The sequence below is a fragment of the Opisthocomus hoazin genome, chromosome 14 (assembly GCF_030867145.1).
Source record: "Opisthocomus hoazin isolate bOpiHoa1 chromosome 14, bOpiHoa1.hap1, whole genome shotgun sequence".
Taxonomy (NCBI): domain Eukaryota; kingdom Metazoa; phylum Chordata; class Aves; order Opisthocomiformes; family Opisthocomidae; genus Opisthocomus; species Opisthocomus hoazin.
In genome coordinates, this window is record NC_134427.1 from 11,931,258 (window position 1) to 11,954,062 (window position 22,805).

At 54.6% G+C, this 22,805-nt stretch overlaps 2 protein-coding genes across 4 annotated transcripts; both read left to right on the forward strand.

Annotated features, from left to right (window-relative positions):
* The first annotated feature begins 398 nt into the window (after positions 1 to 398).
* Positions 399 to 10,413, forward strand: LOC104329531 (mitochondrial fission factor homolog B). 3 transcript variants are annotated; one of them, XM_075435849.1, is made up of 7 exons: positions 399 to 765; positions 3,763 to 4,057; positions 4,613 to 4,779; positions 5,578 to 5,666; positions 6,648 to 6,809; positions 9,655 to 9,733; positions 10,181 to 10,413. In XM_075435849.1, the coding sequence occupies exons 2-7, from the start codon at positions 3,865 to 3,867 to the stop codon at positions 10,310 to 10,312; spliced, it is 822 nt and encodes a 273-aa protein (XP_075291964.1). In that variant the 5' UTR covers positions 399 to 765; positions 3,763 to 3,864; the 3' UTR covers positions 10,313 to 10,413. The 3 variants fall into 3 exon arrangements, with proteins under 3 accessions (XP_075291964.1, XP_075291963.1, XP_075291965.1); XM_075435848.1 differs by having other exon boundaries at positions 3,832 to 4,057; XM_075435850.1 differs by lacking the exon at positions 6,648 to 6,809 and having other exon boundaries at positions 3,832 to 4,057.
* A 4,179-nt stretch (positions 10,414 to 14,592) lies between these two features.
* LOC104329570 (cyclic nucleotide gated channel subunit alpha 2) lies at positions 14,593 to 21,717 on the forward strand. Its single transcript, XM_075435270.1, is given in 9 exon segments — positions 14,593 to 14,693; positions 15,200 to 15,218; positions 15,220 to 15,311; positions 15,313 to 15,561; positions 15,765 to 15,875; positions 16,404 to 16,574; positions 18,941 to 19,048; positions 19,493 to 19,599; positions 20,294 to 21,717. Coding segments are annotated over 9 exon segments (2,382 nt in total).
* Positions 21,718 to 22,805: the final 1,088 nt, after the last annotated feature.

The window sequence follows — 22,805 nt, forward strand, 5'->3', positions numbered from 1 at the left end:
TGCAGCGCAGTGCCCGGTGAGGAGGGGCCCGTCCCTGGAGATGGGGAGTATGCTGCTGTGGGGCTGGGAACGGGCCCCACACATCCCCTGGGCATGCGGGGCAGCTCGGTGAGAGCTGGAGGGTGTCCTGCCAGCCCGGACCGCCCGGCAAGTGACGTGTGGGGGGATTTCCTAAGGTCTTTGAGGGGATTTAGGTGCACAAGTTGTCCTGCGTTCCTCTGCGTGCTCCTAAACCTCTTAGATAATCCCCTTTAAATAGCAAGACTAGGGCAGCGTGGGATTTATTTTAAGCCCTTTCAAAACCAGATTTTATGGTCGGGTCTTGGACTCTGTCCTCATTCAGAAGCGTTTAAAGCTGTCGTTCTTCCCAAAGGGATCATTTTATCGCTGCCGGCTCCGCCGAGAGGCAGGAGGACGGGGGTGCGCTGAGCCCCCGCATCGGGGCGTGGGCTGGTCCCCGGGCTGCGGGGGGGGACCTGGGGCCGCTCCGCGGTGGGCTTCTGCCCCCCGGTCTTGCCCCTGGCAGGAGCAGTCCTTTCCCTCGGGCCAGCTTCTTACCCCGGGGAGCAGTGCTGGGGGAGCCGACCTGCGGGCGGGGGGTGCCCGCTGCCCCCGGGGGGGGGGATGGGCCGCGCTGGTGAGTCGCAGCTCGTTAATTACCGGGCTGCGGCTTTAAGCGCGGCGGGCGGGCTGCCGGGAGGGCGGGTGTCCCGGGCGTGGCTGTTTACGGGTCCGGCAGCGGCCTCGGACTGCAAAAAAACAGAAGTAAGTGCCCCCCTCAGTCCCGCGCTTTGCGAGCCGCACAGCCGGTGGGTGCGGGGCCGGGGCTCTGCGGGCAGCCTCGGCGGGGGAGCGCGTCCCGGGGTTGGAGACGGGCCGGGGGCCTCCCCGGGAGGGCGTGGGGCCCTCCGCGCCCTGGGGCCGCCCCCCGCCCTGCTCCCGCCCCGCTCCCACCCCGCGGGTGGCCGGCTCCTCTCGTTTCTCAGCCCCGCCGCGATGACCGGAGCCGGGGAGCCGTGTGCGGGACCCCAGTGCATCCCTGAGCGGGGGTCGCGGGGGGCAGGGGGGCCGCCCGGGCTCTGCCCCCCCCCCCCCCCCCGGCTTGGCTGTGGCAGGCGGCAGGACCCGAGCCGGGTGACCAGACCCGTTCCCCGCTCTGCCGAGCCCAGCGACAGCCGAAGCCGAAGGGCAGAGCTCCTCCAGCGAGGGCTGCTCACGCCGGCACCCCGGCCGGGGCGAGGGGGGGTCCTGGGCCCGGCTGGTCCCCCCCAGCCTGGCGTGGAGCACCCTGGGCTGCGGGTCTCCTTCGCCAGGGCACGTTTTGTCGCCTTGCGGGACTGAAACCGACCCTCAGGCGGGGTGTGCTGGAAATCCCCTGTCGCTGCAAATCCCCGGAGAAGTGCCAGAGCGGAGGCTGAGACGCAGTCTTCTTCCGCCGGCGAGGGGGGGTGGCTTGGACCTGGCTAGAGAAAGCCCTAAAGAAAGTTAAAGGAGGAAATCCAGCCACTTAAGCGATTTGTTCTTACGGGTTTTGACAGCTGATTTTTTTTTTTTTTCTTAATAGCTGAGTCTCTCAGAGCCTGCTGCTCGTTCCCCTCCCAACCCTCTGCTCTTTGGGAGCTGTGGAAGTTTCATAGGTGATTAGAAAGTGAACTGATCTGCCCTTTCCAGATTTATTGTTATTAATATATGCTGGTTTCCCGGAGAGCAGGCTGAGGAAGCAGCACAGGGTGTTCGTTCACCTAAAGCACCAAAAATATGAAGGAGGAACCTGGTGTTCTCCATGGTTGTGGACCGTGGGGCTGGAAGTCTGACGCAGGTTTCTCCTCTGGGACCAACACCACTTTGGGACCGTCCCAGGATGTATTGCCCCACTCCCGAGTGGGGGGGTTCCTGCAATAATCCACTTTATTTGAGGTTTTGGGGGAGAAGCAGGGCACTTGTGCTGTGACACCCATGGGCTGGTGTCACCTGTGCCAGTCCTGAGCCTGGGCAGGATGGTGGAGAGAGTGTGGGGCAGCTGGGGGCTGCTGTGCCCCTGCATGCCATGCCTGTGGGGCAGACGTGGCTGCAGAGCCGGGGATCTCGTCTCTGTGTGGCTGAAAGCAGGAAATCACCGCATCTGATGCCGGGCAAATTTCTGTCTCTTTTAATTAAAATGCTTTTAATGACAGAGGAGGAGAGAGCAGCGCGAGGCGGCTGATCACTGGAAATGCTGGTTATTGCAGACGTGGAGCTGGTTCTGCCACCCTCGTGTACCTGGAGTTACAGGGCCTGGCTGCTGCAGGGGATGGGATCGGTGGCTCTGGGGCCGCGTCTCTGGTGGTGCTGCTCCCTGGGGATTCCTCTCTGCTCCTCTCCCTGGGGTGATATCGCAGGGGGCTGGTGCAGATGAGAGGGTCCAGAGCGCCCCGAGAAGCAGCAGCAAGGGTGGTGGTGGGCAGCCATGGCTGCTGCTGGGTGGGAGCAGCCTGGTGGGCTGGAAATGCAGTGTCAGACAGCTGGCTGCTAAATATAGTCCCCAGACGTGATCAAAGAAGTCAGGGCCCCTGCACACTCCCACTCACTCGCCTCCTCCCATTTCACCCGCTTGAGCTTTGAAAAGGAAAACCTCTCCTTCCCCCGGCTGTTTGGGCTGTGCTGTACCCAACAGCCCCTCTTACGGTGGAGATTTTGACCTGGAAGCCAAAGGGGACCTTTTTGGGCATGGCGAGCTCAAAGGGCGCAGCAGGGAGGGTGCAGGGGGGCTGTGCATGCATGCGGGACGCTGGGGTCTGGCTGGGGTCTGCAGCCTCAGCAGCCCTCGCTTGTTGGGGTTGTCTCCTTGGCTGCAGCTTTCTGAGAAAGAATAAAGAGTGCACATGCTAGGAGTGAGCAAGGTGTTTTTTGGGGCTCCTCTCCCAAAAATGTACGTGGTTTGCCCTCTGCTCACATCGCTCAGTGAAAGTGTTGGGACATTGTGGCCCCAGAGCACTTCTTAAAGCCCTGGGGCTGGGCAAAGGGGAAACTGAGGCACGGGGCTGTTGTGCGCCCTGAGAAGCTGCAAAGCCCCAGAGAATGTCCATGTCCTGCTCCTGCTGTCGGCTGCGCTGGGAGCAGTGACAGCTGGGGACTGTGTCCCTCCTCGTGCCAGTCCCCTCCTGGGAGAAAGCCAAGCTGGCGCTGGCCTGGGGGAGCGGACGTGTGCTTTTCCCTCGGCTGTGGGAGGAAGGGTCAGTATCTGGCAGCCCTGCTTGGGGCGAAGTCCATCTTGTTCAGCCTGGTGTGAGTCACTTGAGGAGATCGGGTGGGGAATTGCCTTCGGGGTATTGCCCTGTGGGACACTGCAGCAAAAGTGTGTGTGGAGAAAGAGCTTATTGCTCAGCTTTTCCTGTGTTAACCTGGAATCTTATTGCCAAAACCTCTGTTTTGTTTTTCAAAAACTTCATTTTTCCTATATCAACAGAAAAATATGCTCCCAACCCTCCAAAAAACTTTACTTCTGGATAGAAAAGAATTTTTTTTTTTCATTAGTTCTAGGGTATACTGAATTGCTCTTCTCCCACTAAGCTCATGCTTTGCTCCCAGGGCAGGTAGGACCTTTCTCTTTTCTCACCCTGCTGAGTAGGGGTTCCCACCTGCAGCGGCCCCATGCCCTTGTCCCCACCAGCCAGGCTTCGTGGGACACCCCGTTCTCTGGGACACCTCCAACGGTGTCTGTCTTTTGGGTTGTTTCTGCCTGTATTTCAGCTGTCGTATAGCGCTTGTGTTGTCCCTGTGCAGGTTCCACTTTGGAAGAGCTGCTTGCTACCGCTTTCGCTCAGCTTTCTTTTCCTCTGTGTGAAACCCCAGGGTGCTCAAGCCATCTGAGGAAATCCCCAAAAAATGTGGCCATTTTGGGGACTGGACCTGAACCGAGCCCGCTGTGACCTGCTCTTCACAGAAGCCATCAACCAAAGGATGCAGGTTCCCAACAGGCTGAAGGTAGCAGATAGCTTCAGCCCTGTGGATGAGGAGCTGACGGAGGATGTCCCTCCTTCCCTTCAGATGCACATCCCTGATAGGATTTCTCTTGCAGGTAATGTCCTGGGTTGTCTTTTGGGGTGACTGAAGGTTGGTGGGGCTCTACAGCATCCTAGGGAGTAGGATCCCTTTAGAACGTCCGCAGTGGTTTGCTTTTCAAGAGGAGAGGGCAGGGACAGATTATGTAGTCAGCTTTCTTCTGGAGGTAGGACAGGATGGTGGAGAGATGCTTGGGGAGAGGTGGGCAAAGGTGACCAACAGAAGGCAGGAGGGGTCTTGGCTCTGGAAGGTGAGGAGCAAAATGTGGAGGCATCTCCCTCCACATCTCTTACAGTTTCTTGGCCTTTGGTAGGCTCCCTGCTCTGGGACGCAGAGACATATGGCCCTGTCTCTTTGATAAACAGCTCCCAAACCTCACTTTCCTGGAGCATTGCATCCAGTTGCCTTCCACTCCATGCCTCTCTGGGCTATCCCACTGCTCACACCTGCAGGACATGGTTTTTGATGCACATCTGGTAATACTAGACATGGGGTTGGCTCTCTTATGTGGGTGGATCTCTTGTCTCCTGTCCTGAGGTCATTCAGGTTAGTCTTTCTCTCCTCTCTGTAGAAATATCAGATGCCAGTTTGAGGCCCATCCTGCTGAACCAGCAAAGGAAGGTCCCCTCTGTCGTGGTGCACATGTCCCCGGACTCCTCTGTGCAGCCAGCCTGCCTCGGGGAGCTCCCTTTCCTGCACGTACCCACCAGATCAAGCTCCCAGAAACGCAAGCGATTGGTATGGTATAGAGAGCGGATGGGGCTGCCTGTGGTGGGAAGGGGGAGTAATCCCAGCGTTTGGTTTCTCTGGAGGTTTGTTATCAGCCCAAGCCATGATTCATCTTCCAGCATTCCACCTCCTCATAGGAGGTTCTAGGAGTCCTAGGAGCGTGGGTGTAAGGGTGGTGGGATCTTTTTCTGGCCCCTAACCAGTACACACCTGCATGCTAGGACATCGATTCAGCCAGATCTCCTACTGCATTTTGTGAGCAGGAGATAGGCTGAGGTAGTTGCAGTCCCCCCATGACTTCCTTCTGCTGCTTTTAAAATCCCTTTTCAACCCGTTTCTCCTGGATGAAGTACGAGACGGAACTGTTTCATCATTGCAGCGTAAAGGGTTCTGCTGTCAGGGCTGAAAGCAGATTTTAACCTTGTGTGAACCTAGTTCGAAGAGAGGCCCATGACACGGGCAGGCAAAGGCTTGGCTTGGCTGTGGGAGCTGCTGATCTGCCTTCTCAAGAGCTTTCACCTCTCTGAGGTTCAAGAGCTGTTCCCGGATGCGTTAGGTTCAGGAGTTTTGATCCGAATAGAGATCGGATTGGCAGGCTCCTTGCTGGTGACCCTTGCCCTGCCCCGAGCATGTCTCCCTGCCTGCTCCAGCATCAGCTCACCAGGTTTGGCACTGATGTAAGGCTCCCACACGGAGTGCTTTCCCCATGCTGACGGGCCACTGGCACTGCAGATCACGCAGGGCACTGGGCTGGGCTCACCCTTTGCAGGGTCTCTGCACTAACACCGTTGTGTTTGGTGCCAACAGGGCCATCACAGCAGCAGGTCGCGGCGGGAGAGGATTTCAAGTGACTGTGCCCAGCTGGCCTTGCACAGCCTGGGCCAGCACCACAAGCGGTGAGCACGAACCCCGAGCTGTCTGGGGTGGGTGGGATCAGCATCTGCTGTCGTCTGTGCTGCTTTGATACTCCCTGGTGTCAGTGCCCCGAGGTGGGGATACCCAGCTCAGGGCAAGGCAGCGCCTCGCAAGCCCTACTCTTGCACGAGAGGAACGGGGCTTCTGGTGTCAGGGAGGTTTGTGCCAGGCAGCACTGAAGGCAGCTGGTGATGAGCTCTCTGCGAAGATGCGTGTGGGAGAGCACGTCCCCTCTTGCAGCAGGCTGGGAGGGCTGTCAGTCCCTGCCTGGCCTTCGGGCCAAGGGGACCTTGCTGGCCACTCTGGCTTGTCTCGGTCTCTCTGGCTCTGCCCGTCTTCCTCTCGGTACTGTGCTCTCCTGCACCAGCACAGCAGAGTGCTGGGGGTATGGGTGGGTGGCCACTCGCAAACGAGGCACCAGGGCTTAATTGGGTTTCTACAAGCGTTATTGAAACTTGGGCTGCCTTGCAGACAGGGTGGGCTGAGAGCACGCTTGGTTTTCAGCTTTTTGAGCATAGCCTGTGAGCAGAAACACGGTGATAGTGCTCTGGTAGATCATCTCATCATGAGATGATCTGCTCATGGCCTTGGGCTCCAGAGTCTCTCCAGTGGAGAAATTGTCTCTAACTTAATCCCCCGGCAGAGCCACTTTTCCCACTGAAAGTCCAGGGTTGTCCTGGGTGGCAGGAGAGCTGCCTCCTGCAACCCCTGTGGGAGCAGCTGGTGAAGGTCTGGTTATGCCACAGCCATGGCTGGCTTCGGAGGAGTCGGGTGACTGCCTGTGAGCCTGTGAGCTGCTGGCGGAGGTTCTCCCACCTGGTGACATGGGAGTTTGGGTGCTGATGACATTGCCCAGAGGCGCTTGGAGCTGCTGAAGGGATGAAGGGCACCTCCAAATGCCAGGCTATGTCCATGCTGTACGAGGCCAGGAAGTAACAGGCGTGACTGTGTGTGCATCCCAGGCCGGACGCGTGCCCCCTGCCCGCCCGCAGTGCCCCGCTCCCCCTGCTTGCGGAGACGGGCAGGATCTACTCCATGCAGAACATCTTCCAGACCATGTACCACCTGGGCCAGGTGCTCTTCCACCGCGTCCAGGACTCTCTGCAAGACCCGGTGCCATCCAGGTGACTTCAGCTCGCCGTGAGCCACCTCCCTGTCACTCTGCAAGGACTTGGCTTTGCCTTGCTAAGGTGTCAGCTGGGCACGAGCTCTGCAAGCTGCACGGTGCAGCAGCAGGGTGGTCCTGCGTGGCTGCCTCAGACTCTCCTCCTCACTTGGCGTGTCAGGAGCGCCTGGCACAGCCAGCCTGGGTGCACCCTGCTAACCCAGCCCAGCTCGTCTCTCCTGCTTAACTTAACACCGGTCCCCCGGGTGCTCCGAGTGATTGAACACCGCCTGCGATGCTGCTGGGGTTTCAGCTGGTCCTCACTGCTAAGCAAGTGCTGGTTTTTATGCGTGCCTTGATAGCTTGATGGAGAGAAATGTGTGAAGGGAATCAAAACCCAGAACAGATGGCCTGACGCGGGACCTGTCCCCGAGACCCCGTCTCCTGCAGGCTCACAGCACCCTTGGCTCTTAATTAACCTTTTCCACTAACTGGCTGCACTGAGTTACTCATGCTGTAGCTGGTGCCCCTGGCCAGGGTGCAGTATGCCTGTGTGCTCACCGGAACAGGTATGCAATGACCTCAGTCTCTCTGGAGCAGCTATCTCCACTACGCTCTTATCTGTGCAAGTGCAGTAAAATTTTAACATGTTCAAAGACATCATTGCAGCCTTAAGGTGTCCCCACTGCTCTAAGGCTGCTGAGCACCCGGAGGAGCTTCCGAATGCTTCTAATTCTCCCTGAGCAAAGCCTGCAGGCAGAAAGGGAGGAGAGTGAGCATCCATCACTGGTGCCATCAGCGGCAAGTCCTGCCTTCCCTCCCCAGCTGGCTGGAGGTGCGGGCAGCAGAGCTGCCTTCTGCCTGCGGACGATGCAGGGACGATGTCCCTGCTTTTAACCAAAGCAGGCTGACTGATCATGAGGAAGAACTTCTTCCCTCTGAGGGTGACGGAGCCCTGGAACAGGCTGCCCAGGGAGGCTGTGGAGTCTCCTTCTCTGGAGATATTCAAGACCCGCCTGGACGCGGTCCTGTGCAGCCTGCTCTGGGTGACCCTGCTTTGGCAGGGGCGTTGGACTGGGTGACCCACAGAGGTCCCTTCCAACCCCGAACATTCTGTGATTCTGTGTCTTCAAATGTCGCTTGTTTTTTTAATGAAGTCTGGGCGTGCCAACAGATCTGGTTAGTGGCTACGTAAGACCTTCTCCCTCCTCCCATCAGCAGTAGAGGAGGTTTAGGCCATGGTACAGTGAGAGGTGGTAGCTTGCAGAGCTGCTGTAACACAGTCTGGTGAGTCCCGGGTCTCGATCTCCCTTTGAGGCCAGCCACCTTGAAACACCTCTGCTTGGTATTTTGCATCATATCAGATGCATACGGTATCTCTTTGATGTGACAACTTTATACCCATATGCAACATTAGAAAGTTGACTGAGCTGACTTGTTTGTCCTGCAACTTTATTAAAGTCTGGTCTTGGATAGAGACTGGAATAACTGCCTGACAGTGACCTCTTGAAGGTTATGAGTCATCGAAAGGTAATTTCTAGTTTCTACTCTAAAGGTTCACCTGTATCAACTGGGATTTTTCAGTTAAAAGCTGCAGGATGTGTCCCTTTTTAATGGTTCTGTGCTGGGGGAAATTGGATTTTCTTTCTGTTGCAGCTTTCGTTTTACACTGCAGCTACATTACGTGGAGGTTTTATCTCACAGATGTATTTTCAGACAGAGATTTGCTGAATCTCCACGCGCTGTTCTGGCTTGTCCTCAGTGAGATCAACATCATGTTGCAAACAGGAATAAATACCCTCCCCTCCCCAAGGTCTCTAAAGGAGCTGTGTTAGACACTCGTTAACCCGGATGGTGTCCGTGAGGGCCCATGCGAGTTACTGGTCTGCACAGGGGAGTTTTGATTATAGAAGAACTGATGTAGGGCTGGCCTATGATGATAAGAACAACAGAGACCGAACGTGGTAATTTTGATTTTTTTTTTTTTTTTTTTTTTTTTTCTCACTATGGATCTATTTTATTTTGTGGCTTGGTGCTGTGGGCCCTGCAGCAAGGCTGTGTCTCTGGGGGATGCCCTGGAGACCCATGGTCTGTGTTGCCTCTGCCAGTGCAGCAGCTAGTCCCAGTGGTGGCCCCTTTGTTTCCAGGGATGGAAGAAAGTAATGTGTGCTTGGGTTGCTTGTTTGTGTTTCGAGCTGTGGGTAAAATTTGCTGTAAGAGCAAAAAGTGATACTTTTTTTTTGTTGAGGGGGGTGGGGAAAGTAAGCTTGTGGTATCTGGAGATACTAGAGGGGAACAAATCCTTGTCTCAGCAAACATGGAACCCTTTTCCGCTGGCTGATGCGCTTGCTCAGACAGCTTGCCCAGTTGATGGCTGCTTCCCACCAGTGGGATTCTCACCTGCTGATGTAAATGAGATCATCCCTCCATTTTGGCATTGGTCCTGTGATATGTATTTTCCTGACTGGCTCTAAAGATGATTTATCCAACCCTCAGTGAATTCCTCTGACTACAGCAAATGGATGGTCAGTAAATAACATGTTTTCTCTCCGTTGGACCTCTAAAGAAATGCAAGCACGCATTTTCCCTGTTGTCTGTCATGGCATGTGCTGCATGTTTTGTTGTGATCACTACGGGGTGCATGGTGGAGGGGTATAAATATTCATGACGGGGGTTAAGAAGAATGAGTAGGTGCTGTGCAGGTGCTGTTTCCTCTCTCGTGATGCTGCATCCGGACAGCACATCCTGGGCATGCACACACTACCTGCATGGCTCGGCTGCCCATGGCAGTGCCGTGTGTGCAGGAAGGCAGTTGCACCTTTTGAGCACTGTTTGTCCGTCTGCATCTCTGTTTCTCTTCCCAGCTCCCAGGAGGCTGGCCCAGCCCCAGACAGTGCCTTGGAGGAGGTCGGGGTGGCTGAGATGGCAGCAATGAGAAAGCAGGTGAGATGGGGGTGAAGAGCTGCAGATGTTTGCTGGGAAAGCCAGGGGAAGGTGGGTGAGGAGGCTCCAGGGGTCCGTTGCTCAGTCCTGATGGGCTGGCATTGCCAGGCTAGTCCTGGCTGATGCTGCTAACAGGGAAGCAAGGGGGAACTTGCATGTGTGTTGACCCATCAGTCTTCTACCCTAAGGGGCTGTCGGGCTGCAGGAGACAGCCAGAGCCCTCCATCTGCTGGCAGTAAAGGGCTCAGATGCTCTTCTGATGGCGAGGACCTTTTCCTGAAGCATCTGCTCAGGAGCTGAGGTAGTGCTGCTAATTCTTGCGCACAAAGATAGCTGCTGCTCTGGGAATGGAGGACCTGAAGGAGACGGCAGCTCCCATCCCTTGCTGTCCCATGCCTCTGGGGTGTAGCCAGTGTCCTGACAGTGGTCCCACTGCTTCCCTTGCAGCTGACGAGGATCTCGGGGCGGCTCCGCGTGCTGGAGGAGCAGTGTCATGCCTGGCAGCAGAAGGAGGCCCTGGTCTACTCTGTGCTGATCTCCGCCTGCCTCATCAACACATGGCTCTGGCTGAGGAGATGACTTCTGTGCCATGACCTCCTCTGCCCAACCCTGGGGGTGAAGGCAGGGAGAGAATCCTTGCTCGCGTACTTGCAAACAGTAAAACTGTGTGTTTCTTCTTAGCTTGACCTGCTTTTTTTGCACTGTAGGCTCTTGAGGATCTGTGTCCTTTAGGCCCTGATGACAATGAAGGTGCCATCCCTCTCCCATTCTCTAGCATCAGAGGTGGGTGAGGGAAGCGATGAAGCTGCACCTCGTGCCACAGCAGCTGGAGATGGGCGTCAGGGAGAGGTGGGGTACAAGCAGTATGGCCTGACAGGTGTATCCTAGGGCTGGGCTGTGGCTGCAAATGACCTGTGTACACTAGCAACCACCTTGTGTGTTTGATGGGGTCAGTGTGTGGCAAGCTGCTCTGAAGAACCCAGGTCTCTTAAGAAATTGGTGGCTGATACGGGAGATGTCTGTCCTGCACAAAGCAATGGGTGACCCTCTGTCCCTTGGGCTGTCTGCCAGAGGAGATGCAAAACCAAGGCGTTGGGTGTTTGTGGACATGGGGTCCTGTTACAGTCTTAGATGGCGGTGGGCGCAGTCCCCTGACCACATCCCAGCTTGGATAACTCAATTCTGACCCCATAGAAGTCCTCAGCCAGCTGCTGTGGTCTGTTCCTCATCTTCCACCCCAAAAGCTTGTGTAGAGTGGTTGAGTGTTTTTAAACTGCTGATGGGTTTTGTTTTCTTCCTTGCACAACTGCTTTTTGGTGGAGGTAGTACTTCCAGTTCTTCTGTACCGTAGCCCCTGCTCTAGGAGGTATGGAGCTGGAGGGGCCAGGAGCTCCCATCCCTGTAGCCGCTGCTGTGCCACCGTCTCCTCGACTCCCAACATGCTCGAGGCAGTTCAGCAAGGTTTGCAAATATGCAGATCCAGAGTGACTGTAAGAGCGTTGCTGAGGTCTGGGCTTATCCAGGAGCCTGGCTCTTTCCCAGAGAGATTGGCATGGGAAACCTCCCCATGGTGACTCTTTGCTTTATAAGACTGCATGCTAACAGTGATAGCACCAGACGTGCTATGGAAAGTTGCCCATTTGGGCAGCAGTAGATGTTTGTTAGGTTGCCAGTGCCAGAGGACAGGATCGTTCCCAGGCCTGCTGTCAAGCTGTAACTTAAGCTATGGTGCAAGAACACAGGTGAGGGGAATTCTTGGCCCAGCTGCCCTTTAGCAAAAAACAAGCCCAGTTCAACAGCTCTACTGTTTCTTTCCGTTTGTGGAGTTTAGTAACACTTGGATCTGAGGTGACTTTGAGACGCTTTTGGTGGTTCATCCAGCACAGATGCTGGAGGTGTACTTGCAGGCTCTGGGGGCAGGTTTTGTCATGGCCTAACAGGACCTCTCTGTTGACCTGTGAGTAATTGTAGCTGGATCTGCAGGTCATCCAGATGTCCTGATAGCCTATTTACAGACATGGATGCTTGGGTGTCTTCTGCCTGCAACTGCATCAAGCATCCATGGCTGTAAATCTGGCAGGTGGACATCGACTAATAAATAACTGTCCCACAAGTAATTGCAGGTCTGAACCTGTGCCTGGTAGCTGAGCTGAGGAGGGCGCTGAGATTTATTGCAGATGAGAGCCAGGATGGTGTGGCAGGCTTGGCATGCCGTGCCGTGGCAGGGTGTATGTAGGGGATGGGAGCACTGGTGCCGGGGTGATTCCTGTGGCTTCTGGCTCCAGGATGTGGTCAGGGTTACCTTACATAACGGGTCTGTATAAGGGGGCTGCCACTGTGTGACTTGTGCCAGGAAAGCAGGTAAATCTTTTGGCTGGTTTCCTCTGAGAGATGCAAACAGGTTTTGGAGGAAGCTTGTGGCTGGTGTTTTTTAAGCTGTACTTTAGGGTGAGAAGGGCTGACCCTTTGCCGGGGCACACCACCTTCAAAGTGTGGGTTGAAGATGTTTGGAGGAGAGGTGATGAAACTGTATGTGTTCTCACAGGCTAATTATTGGCACGTTGTAGGGGATACAGTATGACTTGTATGGAAGGCATAAATCCTATCTGGAAACAATGATCCATAAAATGCATATTTTAATAAACTCTTTGTGTTCTGGACATGTTTCTTCTACCAACCATGGAGTCTGATCTTGGTATCCCAGTGGATGGGAACGGGCAAGTGTTATTCCCTTGGCAGCAGGACTCTCACCTGGCGCTGGATGTCTCAGCCACGCATGCTTATTTAACCAGACACTGGATTTTTGACTTCTCTAGAGCTACAGGCTGTTTGGCCCGCAAGCGTAAAACATGCGTGCCAGCCGCCCTGGCCAGGGGGGATCTGGAGGAGGAGAGTTTCTGGTTAATGTTGTCCCTGTTGGGGTGTGAGACTTTTATTTATTTACTTTCTATCTTCCCTGCCTCCTCCTCCTGGCTCTTCCTCTCCCCAAGGAAACACATGTGGCAGGGCTGGGTGTCTCCTAGGGTGTCTGCCACAGTAGCATGTACGGAAAATAAAGTGTCTTGTGCAATACGGTGCTCAAGAGAGCTGCGAGGGAGCAGCTCCTGGGGCTCCCGTGTTGCTTTTGAAGGCAGCTGCAGGCAGGGAGCAAAAGGAGAGGTGGAAGGGGGACATGTGCTGCTGCCGGTGCTCCTGGTCTGTGATCTGTCCCCAGTGCTGGGGACTGTGGCATGGGGACAGCAGCAGGGTGATGCGTCCCTCACTGCTGGATGCTCACCCAGGCAGCACCCAATGCCACCAGCAGCCCCAGCCAAGGCTGCAAAAATTCTCATTCTTCCTTTGGGCTCCCTGCTGTCCAGGTTTTCAGCGAGATCAGCGCAAGTGGTATTTAAGGCTTTGAACGAAAAAAAAGGTAAACATTTGATAGCGAAGGGACTCCTGATGCCGGTGCTTTCAGATCAGCCCTGCACACATTGCAGGACTTCATACACACAGCAGGGACTGACCCAGCCTCAGCCACTGCAAGTGGCTAGGTGCTGGAGGAAGGGGGTAAAAATGAATCTCTTCCTTATTGCTTTGGGGATGCACATCTTTTGCTAACTGGCTATTAGAATGGCTTTGTGAAAAAAATATGGGGGCAGAAATTGGTGAAAGATGCATTTTGTGATCATGTTCAAACTCTGCAGCTCTCTTCACCGGGACTCCAGAGCATCTCCTGCTCCCTGAGCATGAGAAGAAGTCACTGGATGGGAGGGTGTTAAAATGTGGCTACTTCTGCAAATTTTCCATTGTAGCAGTAGCTGTGGCACAGCCTGTGAAGCAGGCAAACAGTCATCGCCTTTGTTATTCCCAAAGGCAGAGGGCTGGGAGGGGAGCAGAAGCAGTCCTGGTGCATCCCCTCGTGCAGCAAAACCTGAGCCCAGCTGTGTGTCCGCTGGCTGTGCCTGTCCCCGGGTGGGCAGGGACCCTTCCCCGAGGTTTGCTGGGGACTTGGGAGCCACTGGACCCAGAGCTGCTCAGGACGGCTGCGATCTCCAGCAGGGCTCTACCCTGAGAGATGTCTGGGGTCCCTCCAGCCGCCGAGGAGGTGGCAGGGGGAGAAGGGGATGTTCGGGTAGGGAAATGGAGCATCCCCGAGCAGCACATTTCCCTCCTCCCCTTTCATCCCCCAGACGCAAAGCTGGCTGCTGTTACCTCTTCTGAAGTGCGCCCTGCTGCTGAGAGCATCGAGGATGCTCAGGGGATGGGCGTGCTGTGGTGACGAGACACACGCACACGCGTGTGCACCCTCCCCACGCGCCGCGGGGGCCCCTCTGCCACAGCCAGCGTGCTGCCCGCCGCCTCGCTGGCTTCTCTGCTCGGGCAGGGGAGAAGGGCCGGGGCGCAGGCAGCGCTGCGCGTGCTGGCTTGGCTTTGCAGCTCAACACATGTTTTAAAAGCCTGAGTGCTCTGGAGACAGCCCGGGAGGCTCCTGGGGAAGGGATGCTCCCCAGCCACACCTGCTAGACCGCCTTAGGCTGCAGCCAAGTGTTGAAGGCTTCGGGGGACGCCAGGATTGTAAGTGGACACTGGTGGCTTCTCGGCAGCAGCTTTGCTGCCCTGGGGAGGTGGCTCACCTGGGCGTGTGTGACTGTCCCTGTGTGTGCATCGTGGATGTAGGCTTTGTGGGTGCTGGTAGAGGGGTACCTGCCTTCCCCCAAGCAGAGCCTCTGCTGTGGGCTGCACCGTGTGAGAACATGAGTGGGTTGTCTCCGGGAACCTGCTCATCCGTGCATTGCGGTGTGGAGGGTGTGCGGTGCTCGGGGGCGAGTAGGCAGGGCAGCTGGACTGGGAACGCATGGCGTAGGCAGGGCCGGGCAATGGCTGTGTGCCTTTGTGTCTGTGTAAGTCTGTGTTTCGATGAGGTGCTTTTGCACGGTGTGGTCTGTACTAGGGAGCAGCAGAACAGTGATGGCTGCACGTGATGCTGGGGCTGGGCAAGCCCCATGGGCATCTCTCACTTTTTAGATAAACAAACCCCAGTGAAATCCCATGCTTTACAGCTCCACAGCAGCCTCTGCTTACTAATGTAGGGCCTTATCTGCTGCTGCTTACCAGATGGTAGCTCATGCCAGCAGGAACCTCAGCAAGTCTCTTTTAAAATAGCAAACCTTAATTTCCAATGCAGGGGATATTTCTGTGGTGAGAGAGGTGGGGCTCGCTGGGCAGACCATCAGCAGGTTGCAGTGACCTGGGGAAGGAGGGTGGTTGCTTGGGTGCAAACACGTTTGTACATTTAAAGTCTACCCCGTGCTGCTGCACGACAGCATCTCCCTGCCAGGGCTGGCCTTGCGCTTACATCCCTTATGAGTCCATTTTCTTGTCCTTGGGCAGGCAGTGGTGCCGAGAGCTGTGGGCTCGTTGTTATGGCACGGCTTGCTGGGGTTGCTGTTGCCCCAGCAATGGCTGAGGAGCCTGAACGAGGAGGAGAGCATCTTTCACAGGCCATGGGCAGATGTGGGATCTCATGGGGATGGCAAAATGCTCTGCAGGACTCTTACGGCAGCATCAGTGATGGCACGTTCCATGGTGTCTGACCCTCTCACTTCCTGTGCTGTGCTGTATTGCTGTGTTCAAACCACCTGATGTGTCCTGCATGGCTCTTCTTGCGGCTGCTTTCTGCTCTTTGCAGGTGTCTGGGGCAGGGTGTGTGCCCGTGAGCTCCTCACATGGAGGATGACGGCCAAGAGTAATGGTCTGCACAGCTCACCGGCCAACCGCCACCCTTGCCCACTCGCCCAAGCCCGAGTGGAGGGTGATGCAGAGGGGACAAGGCTCAGCACCAGGAGGTCAGGCTGTTCCCCGGTTTGGTTGAGGGAGGCAGCGGTGGGGCAGGGGAGGGGAGGGCGAGCTGGGTGTCTCTGCTGAGACCTGGCGTTGGCAGGGCTGCGGTGACACACCTCAGCTGCCTGCTTCCTCCAGTTCGTCTGGCTGCGGGCAGGTGCCATGATGGTGTGGTGTGGATGTGACCCCCCCCTTTTCCTGACTGCAGGACCTGCTCAACCCGGGATGACACCTCCTCAGAGCTGCAGAGCCGGGGTCCCCTGGATCGGGGGGAGCAGCCGGCTGCCTCTGCTTTCCAAGGCAGGCAAGCCTTGGCCAGGTACCTCTGTGTGCTGCTGGCTCGGGGTGAGCCTGAGCCTTTTGTGCCTGGGGGTCACACTGGGGACTGGTGTGGGGTCACAGTCCCCTTCTGCTGTGTATTCCTCTGTCATTCAGGGATTGCAGGGACCAGTGTCTGTGAATGCTGCTCTGCATGCCCCCGTGCCCATGGAGAGGGCGGCAGGAGGGGACGGCTCCATCACCTCTGGGGCCCTGGGAGGGCTCAGGAGCTCCTTTCTCTTGCAGGCAGCCAGGCTCTACCCCAGTCACCCCCACATTCCGCATGTCCCTGTGGGAATGCCAGCAGGAGCTGGGAAGGAGCTGTGGGACTCTGCCAGGGTGGACTCTCTTGCTTGTATAGCCTTGGTCCCACACCATCACTACAAGGGGGGGGAAAAGGAAATGTTTGGTCTTGAGAGGGAACTGTGAGAGTTTTCTTCTCAGCTGTAGCCCCGCTGCTTGCTCTCAAGCTTTTGCTTTCTCCATGCTCCGCAGACACCTCCTGACTCTGCCTTTCTTCCCCATCCAGGATAGTCCGGCTGGTGCTGGTGCTGAGGGACTGGGCCAGCAAGAGCTTGCATGAAGAGCAGCAAAGGCCAGACCCCTTCCTTGAGCGCTTCCAGGGCCCCGAGCTCCAGACAGTGGCCGCAGGCGTTGGCAACAATCTAGAGGATGAGGAGATCGAGGAGGAAAACAAAAAGTAGGGTCCGTTCCCTGTGGCCCCAGCCATTCTTGGCTGGAGGTCAGCCTTACATGGTACTTGGGGGCTCCCAGCAGTGATGGCTGAGGGAGATGGGTGGGGATGGCAAAGGGGAAGGTGGGATGAAGTGGTGGGAGGGGTCCTCCCTGCCGTCTCCAGCCCCTGTCCTTGCAGCCAGCCTGCAGGCACACAGGACCTGGCAGTCTGTCCCTGTGGAAAAGACCTGGCCTGTCCCTCACCTGTGGAGTCTTCTCTCCCCTGGACCACGCCCTGGTAGCAAACACATTGCATGGCTCGTGACAGCTAGCAGACCTCCCCAGGTTCAGAGCAGTTCAACACGAGGTCTTTTGGACCACAGGGCATTTGGAGCCAGCCCTGCGTCTGTAAAGAGATGCACCTTCAACTTCTGCGTATGAGGAGCTGGGGACAAGCCGAGGGATGGGGTTCTCCATGCAGGAGACCACAGCAAGCACAAATGCATGGGATTTGCCAGTCTCATTCATCATCTGCAGGATGAATGGAGATGAAGGGAGTGCTTTTGCTGCCCATGCCCCCCCCCAGGAGCAGACACTGTGATGGCAGCTTGCTGAAAAAGCTCTTTCAAATCCAGCCCTTTCATCTCCTCAGCTCACACTCCCAGTGAAAAGCAATAACCTGGCTTTGCTTCTGCTGCTAATTAAAGGGCAAAGTTCATGGACTACTCTGGACCCTACTATTATACATGGTAATTAAAACATCAAAAATGATTGTCTTCTGTAAGAGAAAAGTATCTGAGCCTTGTATCTAGGTCTTTACTAGTCATGGAAAAAACTTTCTGCCCTGCGAGGTTAAGGGGAGCTTGTTAATTATCAGCGGGAGCTGAAGTGTGCTGTGAAATGGCTGCGTGGTGCCAGTGGGCTGCTGGGGAGATGGTGGTAACTTCTGCTGTTTTCTAGGTCCTAGCTCCACAGGTAAGAAGGGCCCCCAAGTCTGGTAACTCTGAATGTGAGCTGTTGTTCACAGCTGTGGGAGCCTCCACATGTTCCAAGTTTGGGTGCAAAGCCTTCGGGAAGAGGCAGATGATTATTCCCTTTCCCTGGGTTACCCCAGGACCCTGGTTTTCCAGCCCTGGCCCTGTGATGCCAGTGACTCTGACCACCTGCTGTTGGCAGTACTGGTGATTTAAAGCTCAGATTGCCAACATAATTAACACTATTCCCGAGGTTATTAGTGCTTGTGGGTGTTAGAACAGTGCTGGCTGGCTGCAGGTGAGTCAGTACTTCCCATGTGTTGGTGCTCTGTGTCCCAGGGAGCAGAGAGTCCCTTTCTCAAAAAACATTGAAGTCGCAGTTTCTGAGCAAATGATAAGCCCTTTTCATGGGGAAGCTGGACCACCTGCTTGTCTATGGCTGTACCTAGACTGAATGTGCAGGACCGCCGCTGGCTTCGCGCCGAGTGCCTGTCCCCACGCTCTGGGCACTGCGGATGCTGCTGCCTGTGCAGCTGGGGAGGGAGGCTTCAAGGCAGAGGTTTTGCTTTTGAAGCTGTCGGAAGCAGTGGGGTGGGCACGGGGAATCTGTTGGCAAGTGGGTTGTTTTTTTCCTATCACTAGAGGGAGTTTTGCACGTTCAAAAGCTGGAAGGGAGGGAAAGAGGGAGGGGGAGAGAGAGTTTTGCCCTACCAGGCTGCAGCAGCTAAGCCTATCAGCCCAGACGCAGAGTTTCTCTTCCCCGTCTTCTCCACTGAGATCTGGCGACTGGAGCATACACATCTTATCTCAGAGTCCCAAGACGAGCAGGATCAAACACTTGGGAGCAGTTCAAAGGCTGGACCCAGGACTGAGCAGACTGCAGGCAGGCAGCTGTGAGCAGCATGGTGATGGCAGCCTTGCAATGCCAGCCACCCCCTGCGTCGCTGCTCTGGGCTTGGGCATCCCCTCCCGGCGCTCCCACTGATTTGCAGCACACTTTACTTCCTGGTCTAATTAATCTTCTGTTAGAATCTGTCTGGCACCAAACCATACCTCATCTGGGAGAGGCAATGTTGTGTAACAAGATGTTTTCTGATCACCCTCTTCCATACATCTGTTTCTGGCTCTGCTATTGGGGTGCTGTGTCTATGTAGGACACCTGCTTTGCCTTACCATTCTACAGTTTCCTCTTCTGGTATATTACCAAACGCAGTTTTGGGGATAAAGGAGTTTAGACGACGTCCAGCAGTGCAGGGATTTGTTTTAGCTTACAGACTGGCACTCAAGCTGCAGCTATGTTTGAGCCAGTCTGGTGCAAGGGATGAAGGATGTGACTTGGATGGTTTCTTCCAACCCTGTTTTCTATGTTTAGCTCTTTATTCATACGTTTCCAGCTGTGGCTTCTCTCTGCTTCCAGGAAGAAGTGGCAGATCTTTGTGGTGGACCCTGCAGGGGACTGGTATTACCGTTGGCTGGCTGTCATTGCAGTTCCTGTCCTCTATAACTGGTGCTTGCTCGTAGCCAGGTGAGCTGGAAGGCTGTAGGGTCCCTGTCTCCTCTAATCCTCCTGTTCAGCTGGTTGTCATGGCTCAGCCAGGATCAGGCAACTGACCCTGGTGGTTCTGGGGCTGGTGGGAACCTAAAGGAAAGCGACTCCCACTAGCACTGCGACTTCTGTGGTTCAAAGGCAGAGCATCCATCCTCTGGCCTCAGTTGGAAAGGACCATGATTTTGGGGTAAAGCGGCAAGATGCATTTGGGGAGCTGGTTTCAAGACATTGCTTAACCTCGGTCAAGAGAGGGCAGATTTTTCAGAGAAGGGGGTTTTAATTTCTAGGAGAAGAGGGTCAAGCGGCCAAGCTCTGTTGCAGAGTTAGGAGCCTCAGAATCAGCCTATATTCAGCTGTAATAGTTGGAGACGATATGGAGATTTGTTGGTCTCACTACCGTATTATATGACCTTCCTCTAGGGCTTGCTTCAGTGACCTGCAAAAGACCTATGTTGTCCTCTGGCTGGTGTTAGACTACATCTCGGACTCTATTTACATTGGGGACATAGTGATCCGCCTGCGCACAGGTAAGCAGAAGCAGCATCCCGGCTTGTGAGTGCTTTGCTTTAATCGCCTAAAAGCGGAGATGAGCTGCAAGGGGGACGCCTAATCTACAGCTCCGTAAGAAGGAGGGTTTTGTCTACCTTGGCACTCACTAGTACGAAGCAGTCTCCAGCGAAAGAATCTAATTGAAAGATCTGAGAAACAGAGTAAGTTTCAGAATGAAAGATTAATCATCCAAGCTTTCAACTTCACCTTTGAATAATTGTACAAAATTACCCGCGTTACTGTTAGTATTTGGGCATAGTTGAAGGTCTGTATCTCTGATTTTGCATCAGTTCAGATAATGAATTATCTGCATGGAAAAACGGTAGAATTTAATGTTCTCAGAATGTGGCAGGTGGCTGTATGTTTTCTGTTGAAACTGCAATAATTCATGATCTGGAGGATGGAAACCTTTGTGTCCCCATTTCTTCGTGGCAACAGAGTAAATCCCTAAGTGATATCTTTAGGTGGCTTTTGTTGGATGAAGGGCTTGAGTGATGAAAAAAATCTTGTAAACTGAGTAGATCAGGTGGAACTGGTAATATTTGGATGACCCTGTGTATATATGCACACACATGCATGGCATACCATAAAATGTTTCTCAGAAGTGCTTACAAAACCCGCAGAAGAATTGAACACAAGCCAAGATAATTCTATCATTTGCTTCTCTGTTAGGTTTCTTGGAACAGGGCCTCCTGGTTAAGAACCTGAAGAAGTTACGAGATAACTACATTCACACCTTGCAGTTCAAGCTGGATGTTCTCTCTATCCTGCCCACAGACCTGGCATACTTTGCTGTGGGATTGCACTACCCTGAATTGCGTTTCAACAGGCTGCTGCACTTCTCCCGCATGTTTGAGTTCTTTGATAGGACTGAGACTAGAACCAGCCACCCCAACATCTTCCGCATCAGCAACTTGGTTCTTTACATCCTGGTCATTATCCACTGGAATGCATGCATTTATTATGCCATTTCCAAGGCCATAGGCTTTGGAGAGGACAGTTGGGTCTATCCCAATGTCACAGACCCTGAGTATGGGTATCTGACCCGGGAGTACGTCTACTGTCTCTACTGGTCTACACTGACTTTGACTACCATCGGAGAGACCCCTCCCCCTGTGAGTGATGAAGAGTATCTCTTTGTGATCTTTGATTTCCTCATTGGCGTCCTCATCTTTGCCACCATTGTGGGGAATGTGGGATCCATGATATCCAACATGAATGCCACCAGGGCAGAGTTCCAGGCAAAAGTTGATGCCATCAAACACTACATGCAGTTTCGCAAGGTGAGCAAAGACATGGAAACCAAAGTCATCAAGTGGTTTGACTACCTGTGGACCAACAAGAAGGCAGTAGATGAAAGGGAAGTCCTCAAGAATCTCCCTGATAAGTTAAGGGCAGAGATTGCCATCAATGTTCACCTGGAGACACTGAAAAAGGTGAGGATTTTTCAGGACTGTGAGGCGGGTCTACTGGAGGAGCTGGTGCTGAAACTTCGCCCTCAGGTGTTCAGCCCAGGGGATTACGTTTGCCGGAAAGGAGACATTGGGAAAGAGATGTACATCATCAAGGAGGGGAAGCTGGCCGTGGTGGCGGATGACGGAACGACACAGTATGCTTTGCTCACTGCAGGAGGCTGCTTTGGTGAGATCAGCATCCTCAACATTAAAGGGAGCAAAATGGGCAACAGGCGCACAGCTAACATCCGTAGCCTGGGCTACTCTGATCTCTTCTGCCTGTCAAAGGAAGACCTTATGGAAGCAGTCACAGAGTATCCTGATGCCAAAAAGGTCTTGGAGGAGCGTGGCCGGGAGATTCTCATCAAGGAAGGGCTGCTGGATGAGTCAGCTGCAGAGGCAAGCACGGAAGGGCAGAGTGTGGAGGAGAAGATGGACAGGCTGGCCTTGAACCTGGAGACACTGCACACCCGCTTTGGCCGGCTCCTGACAGAATACAATGATGCCCAGATGAAGCTCAAGCAGCGCATCACTGTTCTGGAGTCCAAGATGAGGCAGCAGGATCTGGAGGACTTCTTCTCTGATAGCTCAGACAGTCTGCTTGAGGATGAGGAGAAAGCTTTACCTGGTGGGATGCAATGAGGGAGTGTGGAGGTCAGCTAGATGATGTCTGGCCTTGTGCTGAGACAGTGTTTGCTATTTCACAAGGCAGTTCTTGTGGCTTCTTTGCCAGGGACTTCTCTCAGGTCCTTAGTGTTGCTTCTGCCACTGCCCTGATGACAGTTGCTGAGTTGGCTCCAGATCAGGTGATTGCCCTACCTCCTCCTCCACCCTGTCCCTTTTCTCATTGCCTTGATCTGAGACCTTGGACTTGGATCACTAAAAAGAGGAGAATGGCTAATGCCACCGCTAACTTTTCCTTCCAGCTTCTGCAAAAGGTCTGTGCCCATCACACTATCTTCCTCCTATTTGCCTGTAATTTCTATTTAGAAGGTGGGACATGAACCTTGCGTGAAGGGGTACCTGGACATGCTGATCTCCCATGTATGTTGAGGAGATGCAGAGTCACGGTGGACAGAGCCTGCCGTGTGCCACCTACCCATCCACACAGAGACCAAGGAGGAGAAGGGCTTTGGAAGATGCCGCATTCCTTGCGGATAACAAAACCGCCCTGATAAGAGGGACCAAAACACAAACCATATAGTTATAGATGCATTTTGGCTTCATTTTAGGTAAATAGTCTCCGCTGAGTCTTTGCGGACACCCAGTCTGTGCTGAGAGACTCCTTACCTGCCAGATACCAAAACTCAACTAAGACAGCCCAGTCTGTGCCTCTTATTTCTGCAAATGGAGAGGCTTGTCTGGGTCCTGAGGCTGGCCGTCTAGCTGGAAGGGCCGGCAGCTGCCGTCCTCCTGTCTGCCTCTCTTTTCCCTTCTGCTATATTTGGTGCTGTCAAATGGCACCTGGGATGGGTGGCTCAGTACCCTGAGCACCGCACCTTCCTGGGGGATGGTGTTCCCAAGCCCACCCACTGTGGGCGCAGTGTGACTTCCATTTGGGCTATGGCTGTCTCAGGTGACAAGTACAGAGGTAAAGACCACGGCTCGCTGGCCCAGCAGCTCATGTTGTGCTGTGTGCAGAATGCAGGCAGTACTGCCTGTCTCCTCTATCTATGATGGCCAGGAAGGGTTTGACTGAAGTGACGTGTTTTTAAGGAACAAAGCAGTGG